Source organism: Delphinapterus leucas, chromosome 20 (genome assembly GCF_059928025.1).
Source record: "Delphinapterus leucas isolate spDelLeu-1000000601 "Yukka" chromosome 20, BTC_Dleu_Yukka2, whole genome shotgun sequence".
NCBI lineage: Eukaryota > Metazoa > Chordata > Mammalia > Artiodactyla > Monodontidae > Delphinapterus > Delphinapterus leucas.
The window spans coordinates 7,300,451-7,317,597 of NC_143148.1; the positions used below are offsets into that span (position 1 = coordinate 7,300,451).

The 17,147-nt window shown below is 50.6% G+C and overlaps 1 protein-coding gene and 1 long non-coding RNA gene across 4 annotated transcripts; one reads left to right on the forward strand and one right to left on the reverse strand.

Moving 5' to 3' along the window:
• Positions 1–1,036: 1,036 nt before the first annotated feature.
• LOC111180599 (uncharacterized) lies at positions 1,037–12,169 on the reverse strand. Of its 2 annotated transcripts, XR_016390896.1 has the most exons (3): positions 12,059–12,155; positions 6,395–9,133; positions 1,037–3,373 (listed from the first exon to the last, which is right to left on the reverse strand). It is a non-coding gene; the product is annotated as an uncharacterized LOC111180599 (long non-coding RNA). The 2 variants fall into 2 exon arrangements; XR_004023045.2 differs by lacking the exon at positions 6,395–9,133 and having other exon boundaries at positions 12,059–12,169.
• TSKS (testis specific serine kinase substrate) lies at positions 1,055–16,443 on the forward strand. 2 transcript variants are annotated; one of them, XM_089902550.1, is made up of 11 exons: positions 1,055–2,417; positions 2,663–2,876; positions 10,417–10,512; positions 10,719–10,802; positions 11,108–11,218; positions 11,792–12,072; positions 12,534–12,728; positions 13,571–13,744; positions 14,421–14,556; positions 15,628–15,827; positions 15,927–16,443. In XM_089902550.1, exons 1-11 carry the CDS (start codon positions 2,248–2,250, stop codon positions 16,081–16,083), a joined length of 1,818 nt encoding a protein of 605 aa, XP_089758676.1. In that variant the 5' UTR covers positions 1,055–2,247; the 3' UTR covers positions 16,084–16,443. The 2 variants fall into 2 exon arrangements, with proteins under 2 accessions (XP_089758676.1, XP_030617049.1); XM_030761189.2 differs by having other exon boundaries at positions 1,059–2,417; positions 11,135–11,218; positions 15,671–15,795.
• The last annotated feature ends 704 nt before the right edge of the window (positions 16,444–17,147 follow it).

Genomic DNA, 17,147 nt, shown 5'->3' on the forward strand with positions numbered 1-17,147 from the left:
GTCTACTCTTCGTTGCCGTGCACGGGCTTCTCGTTGTGGTGGCTTCTCTTGTTGTGGAGCACGGGTTCTAGGCGAGCAGACTCAGTAGTTGTGGCGCACGGGCTTAGTTGTCCGCAGTATGTGGGATCTTCCCAACCAGGGCTTGAACCCATGTCCCCTGAGTTGGCAGGCAGTTTCTTAGCCACTGTGCCACCAGGGAAGTCCAAATCCATCATGTTTTTTGTTGTTTTTTTTTTTGCGGTACGCAGGCCTCTCACTGTTGTGACCTCTCCTGTTGTGGAGCGCAGGCTCAGCAGCCATGGATCACGGGCCCAGCCCCTCCACGGCATGTGGGATCCTCCCGGACCAGGGCACGAACCCGCGTCCCCTGCAAAGGCAGGCGGACTCTCAACCACTGCGCCACCAGGGAAGCCCCCATCATGTATTTTTTTTTTCCCATCATGTATTTTTAATGCATTCAAAGTAAGTTGCAAATGGCACTATTCACAATAGCCAAGATATGGAAACAACCAGGTGGTATATACACACAATGGAATATTATCTGGCCGTGAGAAAAGAGGATATTCTGCTGTTTTCAGCCACGCAGACAGACCCTGAGCACATTATGCTAAGCTAGATAAACCAGACAGAAAAGACAAGTACTGTATGATTTCACTTATATGTGGAATCTTAAAAAGTCTAACCTGTAAAAAAAGATTAAAATGGTGGTTACCAGCAGATAGGGTGTGGGAGATACGATTGATGTTGTTTAAGGGTACAAACTTGCAACAAATAATAAATAAGCGATAGAGATCTAATACAGAGTATAGTGAATATAGATAACAATATTGTGCTATAATGATGTGATAATATAGCTACAATGGCAATATTATAATATATAAATGTATCAAAGTAAGACACACTTTAAATTTATAAACACTATATGTCTGGGAATTCCCTGGCAGTCCAGTGATTAGGACTTGGCCCAGGTTCGATCCCTGGTCAGGGAACTAAGATCCCACAAGCCGTGCAGCGTGGCAAAAAACAAAACAACGACAACAACAACAAAGTCAAATTTATTCAATAAAAAAACAATTAAAAAACAGAATAAAACAAAGTTGCAGATATCGGTACTCATCAACCCTGTTACGGGTTGCATTACGTCCTGCAAGAGATGCTCAAGTCCTAACCCGCAGTCGCTGTGAATTTGGCCTTATTTGGAAATAGGGTCTTTACAGATGATCAAGTTAAGACATGGTCATTTGGGTGGGCCCTAATCCAATATGTCCAGTTCCTTAAAAGGGGGGAAATTTGGACACAGAGATAAACAGTTCCACAGAGAAGGTAGTGTGAAGACACGGGGAGAAGATGGCCATCTACAAACCAAGGAACACCTAAGGATACCAGACACTAGGAGAGAGGCACAGATTCTCCCTCACAGCCTCAGAAGGAACCAACCCTGCTGACACCTTGACCTTGGACTTCTGGCCTCCAGAACTGTCAGACAATAACTAGCTACGGTTTAAGACGCTCAGTCTGCAGGACTTTGTTACAGCAGTCCCGGGGTCTAACACAACTCCAAATATTCAACATGCACATAATGAACTATAGTTCAGTGCTTGCTTAGATGCTTTAATAAGCAGAATTCACACACGATAAAAGGCTCAAATCCCAGGTGCACAAATCGACAAGCTTTGACAAATGTCCACATGGCCATCACCCAGTTTTGATTCCCTTTATATCACGTTCGGACATCTGGTATTTTTGGTTTGTTTCTATTGCCTGCCTGTCCCCTTCCAACCCCCCATAGAATGTAAGATCCTCCAGCGCTGGTATTCAATCCTCATCGTCCCCCAGATCCTGGGAAAGTGACAAATCCAAGGTAGTACATGATGAAGCAAGTCTGAATGGGGGGGCTGGGTGACCCCACAGTGAGTTTCAGGGAAAGGTAATTTGGACCCCTCCCAAGAACCAGTGGGTCCGTCCACTGTAAGTTCTGGACTAGAAGGAATTTCACTGTGTTTCTGAAGGGGAGGGACAGATCAGGGTAGAACTAGAATCCTGAACAAGAGTTCACTGAGCCCCCCGGGGGAACGTGCCAAGTCACGTTTCCCCACCCTTGTGCCCCCACCCCCCGTTACTGGGGCCCAGTGGTTGGGTCCTTTATGAGGCAGGCTTGTGGGGACAGGGGACCTTGAGGGTCAGTGGTCAGTGTAGGTGGAGAGCCTCAGAGGAAGGAGCCCCTGGGAGCCGGGCCCTCCACAGGCCATGGCGAGCGTGGTGGTGAAGACGATCTGGCAGTCCAAAGAGATCCATGAGGCTGGGGACCCCCCCACGGGGGTTGAGAGTCGCTCCCAGCTGGTCCCCGAGGCTCCTGGGGGTGTGACCAGCCCAGTCAAAGGGATCTCAAAGAAAAAGAAGGCTGTGTCCTTCCACGGGTGGGTTTGTCACACCCTGTCGGGGGCGGTCCCAGCACCCAGCCCTTGCCTCTGACAGAGCAGAAGTCCCACTGTGGGTGCTGGTGGAAAGGGAGGAAAACAGGTAGCAGGGATGGAGGAGAAAGAAGAAAGCAGGCGGCGAGGTTGAAATCAGAGAGAGTAGGGAATGTGCAGACAGGGAGGTGGGAGGGGCCATACCCTGCTGGGGTGGCATCTTGACCCTCCTGCCTGTTTCTCTTCCCTAGGGTGGAGCCTCGGATGTCCTATGAGCCAATGCACTGCTGCCTGAACCTCAAACGGTCCTCAGCCTGCACCAATGTGTCCCTGCTCAACCTGGCCGCCATGGAGCCCACCGACTCCTCGGGGACAGACTCAACCGTGGAAGACAGCAGCCTACTGGCATTGCCCGTGCCCATCCCACCCTGGGCTCCAGATGACCCAGACATCACGGAAATACTGGTGAGAGGGCCCTCGGCCGGGCTGGGGAATACGAGGGTTCTCCCCTGGTGGTAGGCAAATACTGAGGATGGGTTTGGGGGGGGTGTCTTCTTGATTTGGAACGAGAAGGTTCTTGTCACCCTTTGAGGCCCTACAGTCAGCCATAAATCTGCTCCATCCAGGGTGAATGCTGCCGGCTGCCTGCGAGTTGGTCTTTTGTTCATTCAGTCACTTCCAAATGTCCTGGGTGAAGCTGGAGTCACAGATAGGAATCGGGCCAGGTCCCTGCCCCAGGGAAGCCCCCCGTCTGGTGGGAGTGACAGATACAGACTGGGGTGACAAATTCCATAATGGAGGTAACACTGGGGATCCCAGAAAAGGGCCCCTCAAACCAGGCTAGGGGGATCAGGGAAAACTTCTGGAGGAGGCAGTGTTGGAACTGGGCTTTGACGGATAAGCAGGAGTTCTCTGAGTGGACCACCTCAGGCTGTGGGGCAAAACTGGGAGGTGAGCAAGACCTAGGAGAATTTAGAGAATTCCTGATTAGAGCATAGAATGCTACAGCTTGGTCCTTTAACTCTCCCACCAACCTTCACCCCCTGCCAGGCTTCTCCTGGGTCAGACCCTGAACTTGGCTTGACATGGACACTGAGAATTACACTAACAATAATCACGGCCAGAATGATACTAATAAGATTCACTAGCGGGAATTCCCCGGCGGTCCAGTGGTTAGGATTCCAAGCTTCCACTGCAGGGGGCATGGCTTCAATCCCAGCTCAGGGAACTAAGATCCCGCATGCCACACAGCATGGTCAAAAAAAAAAAAAAAAAAGATTCACTAGCATATACTGAGCGCTTTCTGTGTTCCAGAAGCCTCAGTGCCCTCATCTGTAAAATGGAGATGCATGTGTTTGTTCTTTCAAGAAATATTTCTTAAACACCTACAATGTGCCAGGCACTGCTCTAGGAAGAAGAAATGTAGCAGCACCCAAAACAGAGTTCTGGAGAGAATTGCACCCATCTCATGAGGTTGTCATGACAATGAAATGAAATTCGTTCATGTAAAATGTTTAGCACAATAGTCAGTTGTATGCACGGAATAGTTAGTCATTATTTTTATCCTCATTTCACAGATGAAGATATTGAGCCCCTAGAAGGTTAAGTAGCATACCCAAAGTCATACGGCTTCTAAGTAGTGGAGCCGGGCTTAGGAGTCAGCACCTGAATTGCTGGGGGCAGTAGAGGTCACTGTGGGAGCCCTGAAGAAGAAGGCCTTGGCCCAGCCGACCATGGTCAAGGAAGGCTTTCTAGAAAAGGCAGCACACAAGCTGGATCTTGAAGATAAGGAAGGCAGAATACAGGGAAGGGTATTCCACCTAGCTGGAACAGCATATGCAAAAGGGCAGGCGTTGAAAAGAGCCTGGGGAACATGTCCTTGTGGCTAGATTGTGGTGTGTGGGAGAGGTGAGGCTGGCAGGGGGTGGGCACAGGACACAGAGGCTGAGAAATGTGGGCATTCTCCATTCTCTTGAGGACAATGGGGAGCCACTGCGGGTTCCTGGGCAGGGGAAAGGAGCAACTTGGCATTTGGGCTCCATACCCATTTACTGAGCATATGCTATGTTCCAGGCACTGTGCTACATCCCTATGGTGGTGGTGGGGGGCTCTCGTTTTCCTCTCTTAGAGGTTCTGCAAGGAAGATGAAAACAAAAATAAGTGAGGTAGAGAGAGGTGGAGTGATCCCCTGCAAGGTTAGAGAGCTTGTAAGAAGCAGGGTCAGGACCAGAAGCTTAGCGAGTGTGATGCTTTCCTTCCCTAGAAGATGCCTCTGGCCCCGGGTGGGAGACGTTTGGAGGGGAGAGATTGGAGGCAGGCAGGCCGGGCGAGGGTCCAAGGTAAGAGGACCAGGTGGAGAGAAACCAGCAGGCAGAGAGAGAGAGTCCAGGTGGGATGGATGGCCTGGGAGGCATCCCCTCCCGCCAGAACACTTTCCTCCCCTTCTCTTCCAGCATCGCTCAGGCAGCACCTGCAGAGGTCCGCCTCCCACCGGAGCTATTTCTGAGTCACATCCTCCAGAGGATTGTGATGCCTGAGAAAGAGCCCTGGGCGGCCAAGATCAAGGTCTGATGCAGCTGCGGCTCACTGTGGGGCTGCAGGGGAGCATCAGCCTCTATGGGGCTTCTCCATAAAATGGAAGAAGTACTGTCAGTCAACACCTTAGGGTATGGGCAGGAACCGTGAGGAGGTGGGCAGGAAGAACACAGGCTGGCACACAGCATCTGAGCTACATCGGGAGAGAAATCTGGAGATGGGCAGAGAGGGGGGTGGGGTGGAAACCCAGAGAGAAAGGAGGACAGAGACCCAGAGAGAGGAGGATGGGGACCTGGGGAGGGGGACAGAGACAGAAAACCAGAGATAGAGGGGGCCAGAGACCCAGAGAAGGAAGGAACGGACACCAGAGAGAGAGGTGGGACAGAGAACTAGAGAGGAAAGGAAGAGAACCTGGGAGCGATGGAGACCCTGATAATTCCCAGACTGGATGGAGGGTCAGCAGAAGAATGGTGAAGCAAACAGCTTTGGCTCCTGGCTTTTTTTTTTTTTTTTTTTTTTTTGGTCGTGCTGTGCAGTTTGTGGGATTTTAGTTCCCCGACCAGGAATTGAACCCAGGCCCCTGGCAGTGAGAGCATGGAGTCCTAACCACGGGACCACCAGGGAATTCCCTGGCTCCTGTCTTAAGCTCTGACATCTTTATGAGGCCAAAGGATGCAACTGAGGAGGTAGTATTGCTTTGGGGGAAGGTCAGTGCCTCCATGCGGAAATGACCAGAGCAGGTCTTCTGAGCCCTGCTTGGAACTTGTCCTGCTGTCTACAGATTTCCCTGAGGCTGCTGTAGGGTCTTGGTGCTAAGCCCTTTCCTGGTAGGTCCTGTCGTGTTGTCTCTATGTTTAACGATGCTGACACTAATCACTGCGCTTGGCTTATGGATCCTATCATCCCCTTGACCTTTCCTCACCGCCATCTGAGCAAGGTATCCTCATTCCCATTTGACAAGAAGGGAAACCGAGGCAGGCTCGGAGTGGGGAATTGGATTGCCCAGTTGCATGGCATGTGGATGGCCAAGGAGAGGTTTATCCCCAGGTTTGGCTCCCCACCACCACCATGCCATTCGCTTTTTTAGCCAAGGCTAGCAGTAAAGCTAAAACTCACCCCCAGTGACCCCAGCTGCACTTTCTCTTTTCCCAAGTATTGACCAAGGGCCTTTCTGTGTTAGCCTGTGTTCCTCCCAACAGCAGCCCTGTGAAGGTAGTTGTTAGTCCCTCCCCATTTTACAGGTAGGGAAACAGAGGCTTAGAGAGGTGAAGTCCCCTCCCTGAGGTCACACAGCTAGTAAGTGGAAGAACTGAGTTGACTCCAGAACCTGCTCCCCTAGTTTCCCAGAACAGCTACCTATGGGAAATCCAAGACCGTTGGGTCTTCAGTTTAAAAATATCACAGCTATTGCTGTGAAACAAATGATTCCCGACCTTAAAACAACAAACCTGGAGTGGCTTAATTGGGTGGTTCTGACTTAGGGTCTCTCATGAGGTTGTAGTCAAGATTTTGGCAGGGGCTGCAGTCATCTGAAGGCTTGATTGGAGCTGGAGGTTGGGCTTCCAAGATGGCACACTCACATGGCTCTCGGTTGGAGGCCTCAGTTCCTTGCCACACGGGCCTCTCCATAGGTAGTTGCTTAGAACATGGCAACTATCATTCTCCAGAGTAAGAGTGAGCAAGAAGGAAGACATGGTTCCTCTTATGAACTCATTTCTTAAGTCACATACCATCACTTCTGCCTTATTCTATTTACTAGGTATGAGTCACTAAGTCCAGCTGACACTCAAGTGACAGGAATAAGGCTGCACATTTTAAAAGAGCCTCAAAAACTTTGTGGGCATATTTTAAAGCACCATGGTTTTGTGTGGGTTTTATTGGTTTTAAACTTTTTTCTTTTTTGTAGGTGCCCTTCACCAGGATGAGCAAGTTCCCTTGTGCTTCTAGTTTGTTGAGTGTTTTTATCATGAAAGGGCATTGGATTTTGTCAAATGCTATTTCTCTATTCATTGACATGATTGTGTTTTTTCCCCCTATATTTTACTAATACGGAATGTTACATGGGTTAATTTTCACATTGAACCGATTTTGCATTCCTGGGATAAATCCTACTTGGCACGGTGTATAATCCTTTTTATATGCTGCTGGACTTGGTTTGCCAGTATTTTGTTGAAAATTTTGTGGCTGCTTTCAGAAGGAATATGGATCTGTAGTTTTATTATCTGGTGATGTCTTTGGTTTTGGTATCAGGGTAACATTGGCCTCATAGAATGAGTTAGTTCCCTCCTCTTCTGTTTTGTTTGTTTTCTGGGTTTTTTTGGTTTTGTTTTGGTTTTTTTTGGTGAAGGGTTTGAGATGAATTGGCAGCAACTCTTTTTCAAATGATTGGTAGAATTCACCAGTGAAGCCATCTGGGCTTTTTTTGTTGGAAGTTTTAAAATTACTAACTCAACCTCTTTACTTATTACAGGTCTATCCAGATGTCCGAGCCCTTCTTAAGTTAGTGTTTTGCTAGGAATTTGTCCATTTCATCTAGATTATCAAGTTTGATGACATACAATTGTTCATAGTGTTCCCTTGTCATCTTTTCTCTTTCCGTAAGATTGGTAGTAATGTCCTCTTTCCTTCCTGATTTTAGTAATTTGAGCCTTCTCCTTCTTTTTCATGGTCAGTCTAGCTTAAAACTTGTCAATTTTGTTGACCTTTTCAAAAAACCAACTTCTGGTTTTGTTGATTTTTCTCTACTGTTTTTCTATTCTCTATTTCATTTTTTTCCACTCTAATCTTTATTATTTCCTTCATTCTGCTAGCTTTGGGTTAAGTTGTCTCTTCTTTTTCTAGTTTCTTAAGGTGGAAGATCAGGTTACTGACCTTAAGTTCTTTTATTTATTTTTTTTTTGCGGTACGCGGGCCTCTCACTGCCGTGGCCTCTCCCGTTGCGGAGCACAGGCTCCGGATGCATAGGCTCAGCAGCCATGGCTCACGGGCCCAGCCGCTCCACGGCATGTGGGATCCTCCCGGACCAGGGCACAAACCCGTGTCCCCTGCATCAGCAGGCGGACTCTCAACCACTGCACCACCAGGGAAGCCCTTAAATTCTTTTTTGATGTAGGTGTTTACAGCTCTAAATTTCCCTCAAAGTATTGCCTCTGCTGCATCCCACAAGTTTTGGTATGTTGTGTTTTCATTTTCCCTCATTCCTAAGTATAATTTCTCTTGTGATTTCTTCTTCTACCCATTGGCTGTTTATGAGTGTGTTGTTTAATTTCCATATATTTGTGAGTTTCTCAAATTTCTTTCTGCTATTGATTCCTGATTTCATTCTACTGAGGTCATTGAGGTCAGAAAACATACTTTGTTTTCAAATCCTTTTAAATTTATTGAGACTTGTTTTGTCACTTAATATATGGTCTGTCCTCGACCATATGAACAACGTTTAATTTCACTTGAGAAGAATGTGTATTCTTTTGTTGGGTGGAATGTTCTGTAGGTGCCTGTTAGGTCTGGTTGGTTTATAGTGTTGTCCAAGTCTTCTATCTCCTTGTTGATCTAGTTGTTCAATCCATTCTTGAAAGTGAGGTATTGTAGTCTCCAACCATTACTGTTAAATTGTCAATTTCTCCCTTCAATTCTGTCAGTGTCTTTTTTTTCTTTTTGGCCACGCTGTGGGGCTTGCAGATCTTAGTTCCCTGAGCAGGGATTGAAACGGGGCCCTCAGCAGTGAAAGCACAGAGTCCTAACCACTGGACTGCCAGGGAATTCCCAATTCTAACAGTTTTTGATTCATGTGTTTTGAAGCTCTATTAGGTGCATATATATTTATGATTGTTATAATCCCCTCAATGACTTGACTCATAGTTTTGGCCAGTTTGGAGGGGTGGAATTTGGGGGTTCCCGACTCCACCATTTTGCTGATGTCACCTTAATACAATATTTATCACACTTGTTCTCCAGAGCAGTTACGCAAGAAATGTGAAGTTGTTCCCATTTTACAATGGAGAAAGCTTGCTCTCTCTTTTCTCTTTGTGTATTAGTTCAACAGCTGTGAAAGAAACCAAAACAGCTGGTGGAAGCAGGATAGTTTGTTGCTCACATAAATGTCTCAAGGATAGCAGGTCTCTTCAAATGCAGTAGGTTAGAGGCTCCAGTGTTCTGGGGGCTCAGCTATTAAGCCACAAGTTTGGCTGCTGTAACAAAAAGGTACAAAGTAGCATAGTTTAAACAAGATGGAAAATGTTCTCTTGGTTACATGTATAAAAGTATTCATAAGTGGTTGGAATTAAGTATGGCGGCTTCACAGGGTTGAGGATTCAGTTTGGTTTTTTTGCAGTATGCGGGCCTCTCACTGCTGTGGCCTTTCCCGTTGCGGAGCACAGGCTCCGGACGCGCAGGCTCAGCGGCCATGGCTCACGGGCCCAGCCACTCCGCGGCATGTGGGATCCTCCCGGACCGGGGCACGAACCCGCGTCCCCTACATCGGCAGGCGGACTCTCAACCACTGAGCCACCAGGGAAGCCCCAGTTTTCTTTTATATTGTGTCCTCCATCTCATGGTCCAAGATGGCTGCTCTGGCTTTAGCGATCAACATTGTAGGGAGAGAGAAAGGGAGGTGTGCTACTTTTCTTTATTAAAGGCATGACTTGGAAATTGCCTACATTATTTCCACTCATATTCCACATGGCCACACCTGGCTGTAAGGGCAGCTGGGAATTGTCGTCTTTGGCTGAGCAGTGATGTACCAGGCTAACTCTTCTATAAATGTGGAAATGGGAGAGTGGAGATCCATGATAGATATTCATCCCTCCTGAGCCAGTTTGTTTGATAGGAGTCACAAAGCATTTCATGGTGACATAAGGTAGCAATGAACAGAGGCCATATGGCGTCATGGTTTGAAACAAAGGCTCTGAGCATAAATTCTGACAAGGCCACCTCCTGTCTCGTGTACCCGGGAGTACAAGGGACATCCCCTCTCTGGGCCTCATTTGCCTCACTTGCAAAATGGGGCAAATAACCTCAAGAGGTGTGGCTGTGAGGAATAAAAAGGAAAATGTGGGTAAGGTCTTGGCTTGGTGCATAGTGAGTGCTTATATCTGGAAAGTGGGTTATCTTTAGAATTCTCCACTGCCTGGAGGGAAAGACAGGCATGTGTTTTAACAGTTTATCTTATTTATGTATGTGGACCCCAAAGGCATTTATCTCAGGTTAAGACCATCCTCCTTCTCCCCCATGTCTGAGCTTCCCACCCCCGACTCCCTCCTGGATCCTACTTATTTTTCTTGCCATCCGCTAAGCAGAAAACGAGGCTGCCCCCTGGTTTTATACCAAGAATCAAAGAGGCGCAGCCCTGGCCCCAAATTCCACAGCTATTCCAGGGCAGAATCAAGGTGTAAAGCTAGTTCTAGACTTTCTCTTGTGGTTGGGGTTTGCTCCCACGCACCCACTGACCCACCTGTCTCCCATTCTTCCCCAGAGCTGGGTTAACAGTGGATTGGTCCACGCCAAAGATTCCATCACCAGCTTGAAGGAAAAGACCACCCGGGTTAACCAGCACGTGCAGACGCTGCAGGTCGTGAGGACCACCCGCCCCCTCCCGCAACATCTCCTCTTCCTCCAGGGTCACGTTGCCCTCTTAGAGCTATCCTCCAACTCAATGCACCCATAGCCCAGTTGGGGAGAATGAGGCTCAGAAGGGAAAGGAAGCTTCCCACCTCTCCTCCCCACGGGGTGTCTCCTTGAGGCCCTGGCTAACCTCTCCTCCCTTCCATGCTCCAGAGTGAGTGTTCTGTGCTGAGTGAGAATCTAGAGAGAAGGCGGCAAGAGGCGGAAGAACTAGGAGGGTACTGTAGTCAACTCAAGGTGAGCCGCTGCGGGGCAGGAACGGGGCGGGAGTAGGAAGCGGAAGTAGGAAGGCGGTGAGAGGAAGAGGGGCGGAATGGAGTGGTGGACAGGATAGAGGTGGGGTGAAGTGGAGAAGGAGTATGGCAGAGGTCCGAGGAAGAACCATTTCTTTAGCCAAGGGAACCAAGCCGGGAAAGGGCAGACCAATAAGCAGAAGGCAGACCTTGCGGAAGGAGGGGGCGTGCCTTAAACGCGGGGGGTGGAGGCTATATCGAAAATAGCGAGGGTAAGGGTTGGGAGGCGGAACTGGAATGGGAAGGCAGGGGCCCTGCCCTGGTGTCCTGACCCAGGAGAACTGCCGGAAGGTGACCCGGTCGGTGGAAGATGCTGAAATAAAAACCAACGTCCTGAAGCAGAACTCTGCCCTGCTGGAGGTAAGGGGGAGGGATCTAAGGGTTTGAGGAAGGTACTCAAGTAACCGAGGTACTTGAGGTAGACTTCAGGTGGGACTTCTCGCCCTGCCACCACCACCACCACACTGCCCCTTCATGTTCATGGTCATACTTTTCCATGCACAGTCATATTCAAGTCCCGGAGAGAGGGATTCGTATCGGACTTGGAGTGGGAATGCCTGTCCTGCCCACATACCCACTCATTTCCCACCAAAATGTTGGAAAAGCTTCAGCTATTCTTCCTAAACAGGAGGGACTGGAATTGGATGCCTTCGAGGATTAGAGTGAGGGTGGAGGGATAGATGGAGACAAAGAGGCAGGCATTCAGTCCAAGGTGAGTTGGACTCCAGCTGGGCTTCGAATGGGGCATCCCTCCCTAGTAACAGCAAGCGGGAGTCCATCAAGACTTCAGGTGGGACTTCCCGATATCCCGTGTCCACATCCATTCACTTTCCAGCCTCAGGAATTCACTGGGCGGATTTGGTGGTGGAGGCGGTGGTAGTGGTGGGAGGCAAGGGGCCGGACGCAGTAACCCTGCCCTCTTTCCCCGCCCAGGAGAAGCTGCGCTACCTCCAGATGCAGGATGAGACGCCCAGGAGGCAGGAGGCTGAGCTGCAGGGGCTGGAGCAGAAGCTGGAGGCTGGCCTCTCCCGCCATGGCATGGGCCTCGCCACCCAGCCCCCAGGCTGCTCCAGCCCGCCAGGGAGCCCCGACGAATCCCCGCGACGGCGAGGCCTGGCCCCAGGCGGCTGGGGAATGGGGCCCCGGGCAGGGGAGGGCCCCATCGTGAGCGAGCAGGAGTTGCAGAAGGTCTCTGCCTACCTTGAGGAGCTGAGGTGAGTGGGATCCTGGGATGGGCCCAGGGGGTGGACCCTCGAAGAGGAGCGTTCTGGGGGCGGTGACCCGGAAGGGCAGGACTTCGAAGAACCGAGTTTTGAACATAGGGCCGGTGGCAGGGGGGTCCGCGTCTGGTGAAAATGAGGTGGGCGGGTTTTGGAACGTGGCAGGTCTTTGGAGGCTCCAACTCCAAAGGGTTGGCGCGAGCGGTATCTTGAGGAGGCAGTGTCTGGAGGAGCTGATGTGGGGCTGGGAGGCAGGCCGAGAGAAGGCCAGGATACCTGATAAGGGGATAGAGGCAGGGTTCTGGAGGACATGAGAGGATCCCAATAAGTGAACAGGACAGGAGAATTTGGGGTCAGGGTGGGTCCGGAGCCACGGGCGTGGTCTTGGCGGGGCGCGGCGGACGGGGGCGTATCCAAACCTAGCCCTGACGCGTTCCTTACCTCTACCCCTACAGGAGGGAGGTGTCCTCACTGACCGCCCGGTGGCATCAGGAGGAGGGGGCCGTGCAGGAGGCCCTACGGCTGCTCGGGGGCCTAGGCGGCAGGCTCGACAGCTTCCTGGGCCAGTGGGAGCGAGCGCAGCGCGAGCAGGCGCAGGCCGCGCGGGGCCTGCAGGAGCTGCGGGGCCGGACGGAAGAGCTGTGCACCATGTAAGGACCCAGACTAGCGCACGGGGCGGGGACGTGGGAGGGCGGAGCCTTGAGGGAAAGGGGTGGGCCAATCGGGTGGAGCGCATATACTGACAGGTGGAAACCCCAGTTAGAGAGTAGGGAGGGGCGTGTTATACGTAAGAAGCACTGAGGGGCGGAGCCACTTAGAGAAGAGGCGAGTTCCACACCTTACAAGGACAAGGGGCGGAGCCAAGTTGGAACAGGGGAAACCAATTAGAGAACAGGGAGGTACATTCCCGGCAATAAAATGCAAAAGGAGGTACCAATCAGAGCAGAGGGGGCAAGGCAGAGCGGGGTATTGAAAACTGGGTGGAGACAGAGGTGCTGGGCTAATTTGGGGTGGAGCCTTGCTGGCACTACAGGTTTCCCTGCCATCCAAAAGTAGAGCAGTTCCTGTGAAACCTTTGGTAAGCCAAAATAGCATAAAGCGAAGAAGCAATTACCTTAGAATACATCTTGCTAACAGATGCACAAAATAAATTGAGATAAAGCACAGGTGCCCATAGACAACACAGTTCAAAGCTATGGTGGCTTGGTGCTGAGACACTGAGTGTAGTTCTCAGAGAAGGGGCTTGGTGGCGCCCCTCTCGCTGCTTGGAGTGTGTCCTGCTTCTGTAACAGCTTGCTACAAAACAAATGCTTTGCGCTTTTTTTCATAAAAGGGCAAATCCTCTTCGGACTTCTTTTGGTTAGTGAAAACAGGTACTAATGTAGGCCTTTTGTAAAAATGAAGTGGGGTAAAGCGAACTTTCAAAAATCGGAGGATGCCTGTATACTGTTGGAGAGGCGACCTCACTGTACTGTTTACTCTCACACCGCAGGGTGCAGCGGTCAGCAGTGTCTGTGGCTTCACTGAGAAGCGAACTGGAGGCGCTGGGCCCAGTGAAACCGATTCTGGAGGAGCTTGGGCGGCACTTTCAGAGCTCTCGTAGAGGGTCTGACCTCTCTATGAACCTGGATCGGGCCCCCCAAGGCTCCTGTGCCCGCTGTGCCAGGTAAGGGGGCAGCGCCTGGCTCCAGGTGCATTCTGCATCGTATTGAGGACCAAGCATTGAAGGAGATGAGACTTTAGCAAGAGTGGAGAGGGAAATTCATTGTGGGAGACAGGGCATCCCCATGTATTGTAGGATGAGGCAGTCTCGCGGCATTATGGGAGTCACATTTCTTCCCCCCCCACAAGGTGAAGTCAGTGTCTTGTGGAACGCAAGAAAGACTTGATATGTTTCGAGCATCTTGGATTTCCAGTGCATTGTGGGAAGGCTGGGCAGTGGTACTGGGTGGGAGGCAGGTTTTCTCAGTGCATCGTAGGGAAATGAGACCTTGGGGTGTCGGAAGTCGACAGATACCATGCTTGATCTGTGTTAGGAAGGGTGCAGAGCATTTCCAATACAACATGGGATCGGTTTTAACTAGCGCATTGTGGGAAATGTGAGTTCTTGATGAACCGAGGACCGTGTGGTGGAAATCCCCAGGCACTGTGAGATCTCCCCACGCTGCGGAAACCAGAGCATACCAGATGAACTGTAGTTTGGGCCCAGTGCATGGTGGGAAGGTTGCCTGGGCGCATGGTGGAAACGGGACCTGGGTGGAGGCTGGGGAGATGGGCATGGTGTGTCCTGGGAATGGAGTTGGTCCGAGGCCTCTTTCACCTGGTGACTACCCCTCCCCCAGCCAGGGACAGCAGCTGTCCACGGAGTTCTCGCAGCAGCTGCTGGAGCGAGCGCTGACCCTGCTAGTGGACGAGGTGAGGCAGAGGGGCCTGGTTCCTGCCTGCCCCAGCTGCCAGAGGCTACACAAGAAGATTCTGGTACCAAGCACCATGGGCCACTATGCCCCACTTTTTGGTCAGGGCAGGGCGGGGGAGCCCCAGGCACAAGGATACTTCTGGTGTGTGGCAGGATGGGAAGGATGAGCTGTGGGCAGGAGGTGTTGGGGGAACATTGGCTCTAATACTTCGGGACGGGGTGAGAGGGGAGCTGTTTGGTGTTTAGTGAGTCATAGGTCAATCATTGTGGAAGCTTGGGTGATGGATATGGGCCCAAAACATGATGGGACACGGATCTGGTGCACTGTGGGACAGAGGAGACAAACACCAGTCTATAGCTTCATGGAATATAAGCCTGATTTTCTGTGAGACTTAAGAGAGGCAATGCATTATATGGGATCACTGAGATCAGAGAGGGGACCCAGCGAATAGCAGGTCACAGTGAGCTAATGCATTATGGGAAATGGAACCACAGCTCTTCGTGAGCCATTGCACACAGACTCAGGCCCAATAACTGATGGAACTTGAGGCTGGTGTACATTCTGAAACATAGAGATCTAGTATATTATGGGATATTGGCCTAATGTATGATGGGATATGAGTTGTAGTGGGTGAAACAGACAAATGAGGCAGTAACGGACAGTCATGTGGCAGATCTAGAGGACTAAGACGTGATAGGACATGGGGGCTGGTACACTGTGGGATATAGGGAACCAGAGCACTGAGGACTATTACTGTGACTGAGAGGCTGGCCTAATTGATAAGATGTGGGGGTCACATCCCATAATGTGAATTATGGGATGTAGATGATCCCCATGTGATGGGATACCGGGGCCCAGACATCAAATGCATGATGGCTCATGGGCATTAGGGGACAATGTGATAGATGCTGATTTACTGCTTACAGGGACAAAGAAGGCCAGTGCAGTAGGGGACAGACAGTGGGACAGACACAAGTCTAGTGCACAATGGGACTTGGGAGGCCCAGTGCACTGTGGGATGCTGGGGTCAGCCTCAGGCTCAAGGCATGATGGGATACTCTGGGGGAGGAATGCGGGCCCTAGGGAACCCTGCCCTTTGCCCTCCACGATCCAGATCCCCCTCCACTCCCAGCCCAGTCCAGCAAGCCTAGCAGCACCTACACTCCTCTCCCCAGGAGCTGGAGCGCCAGGCCTTGGCCAAACACGTCAGGGCAGAGGCCCTGAGCTCCACCCTTCGGCTGGCCCAAGACGAAGCCTTGCGGGCCAAGAACCTGCTGCTGACGGACAAGATGAAGCCGGAGTGAGGAAGGAGGCTGAGGGCATGGGAGGAGGGTGAGGTCTTGGGGAAAGGGCTTGAGTCACCCCCGGCTTCCACACCAGCCCCGAGGCATCGGGCCTCCCAAGTACTAACTGCCCACTCTCTCGTTACAGGGAGAAGGTGGCCGCTCTGGACTATCTACACTTGAAGATGTGCTCTCTCCACGATCAGCTCAGCAACCTGCCACTCGAGGGGTCCATGGGGACAATGGGGGGAGGAAGTGATGGGGGAACTCCCCCAAAACGTGGGGGCCCAACCCCTGAGCAATAAATGGCCCCTCATGCTGGCATGAATTCCATCTCCTTTTCGGCACCAAAAGAGGGCCAGGAAAATTGCACACGCACCATGCACCAGCCTCTGTGCTCACTGTGACTTGGTCCTCAGCCAACAGGGTGTCGGTGGTGGTACAGTTCTTTAGTTTCTTGGGTTTTTGTTGTTTTTTAATATTTATTTATTTATTTGCTTTTTTTATTTGGCTGCACTGGGTCTTAGTTGCTGCTCACAGGATCTTTTAGTTGCGGCATGTGGGATCTTCATTGCGGCATGCAGGATCTAGTTCCCCGACCAGGGATCGAACCCAGGCCCCCTGCATTGGGAGCTCAGAGTCTTAACCACTGGACCACCAGGGAAGTCCAGTACAGTTCTTTGAAAAGGAGGCAGGGGGTAGAAATAAGGTTCTGTGGTGCAGTTTGAGCCTGTCAAGCCAACATTTTTTAGGATGACTTTTACTAGATAGTGATATTGTCTACCACTGTGTAAAAAAACTACCCTCCCCTCCAAAAAACTTAGCTGCTTATAACATATTATCTTACATTTCTGAGGGTCAGGAATCTGGGAGTGGCATAGCTGGATGGTACTGGCTCGGGGTCCTCAAGAGTTTTCAGTCAGGATATCAGGTGGGGCTGCTGTCACCTGAAGGCTTGCCTGGGGCTGGATGTTATACTTCCAAGATGGCGCATTCACATGGCTTTTGGTTGGAGGCCTCAGTTTCTCTTGGCAGCTAATTTTCCCCAGGGCAAGCAGTCTAAGAACAAGCAGGAAGCTAAGATGCCTTTAATGACCGAGTCTTCAAAGTTGCATACCAACATTTTCTCTTTTTATATTCACTAGAACTGAGTCACTAAGTCCAGATCATACTCACAGGGTGTGTCAAAGAATTTGCAGACATATTTTGAAGAGAATGTCAATTTGTGTATATATTTTAAACCACCACACTAATACTATTTTTAAATGTACAGTTGAAATATAAACAGAAAAGTTCACAAGTTAAAAGTGAACAGCTTAGGGCTTCCCCGGTGGCGCAGTGGTTGAGAGTCCGCCTGACGATACAGGGG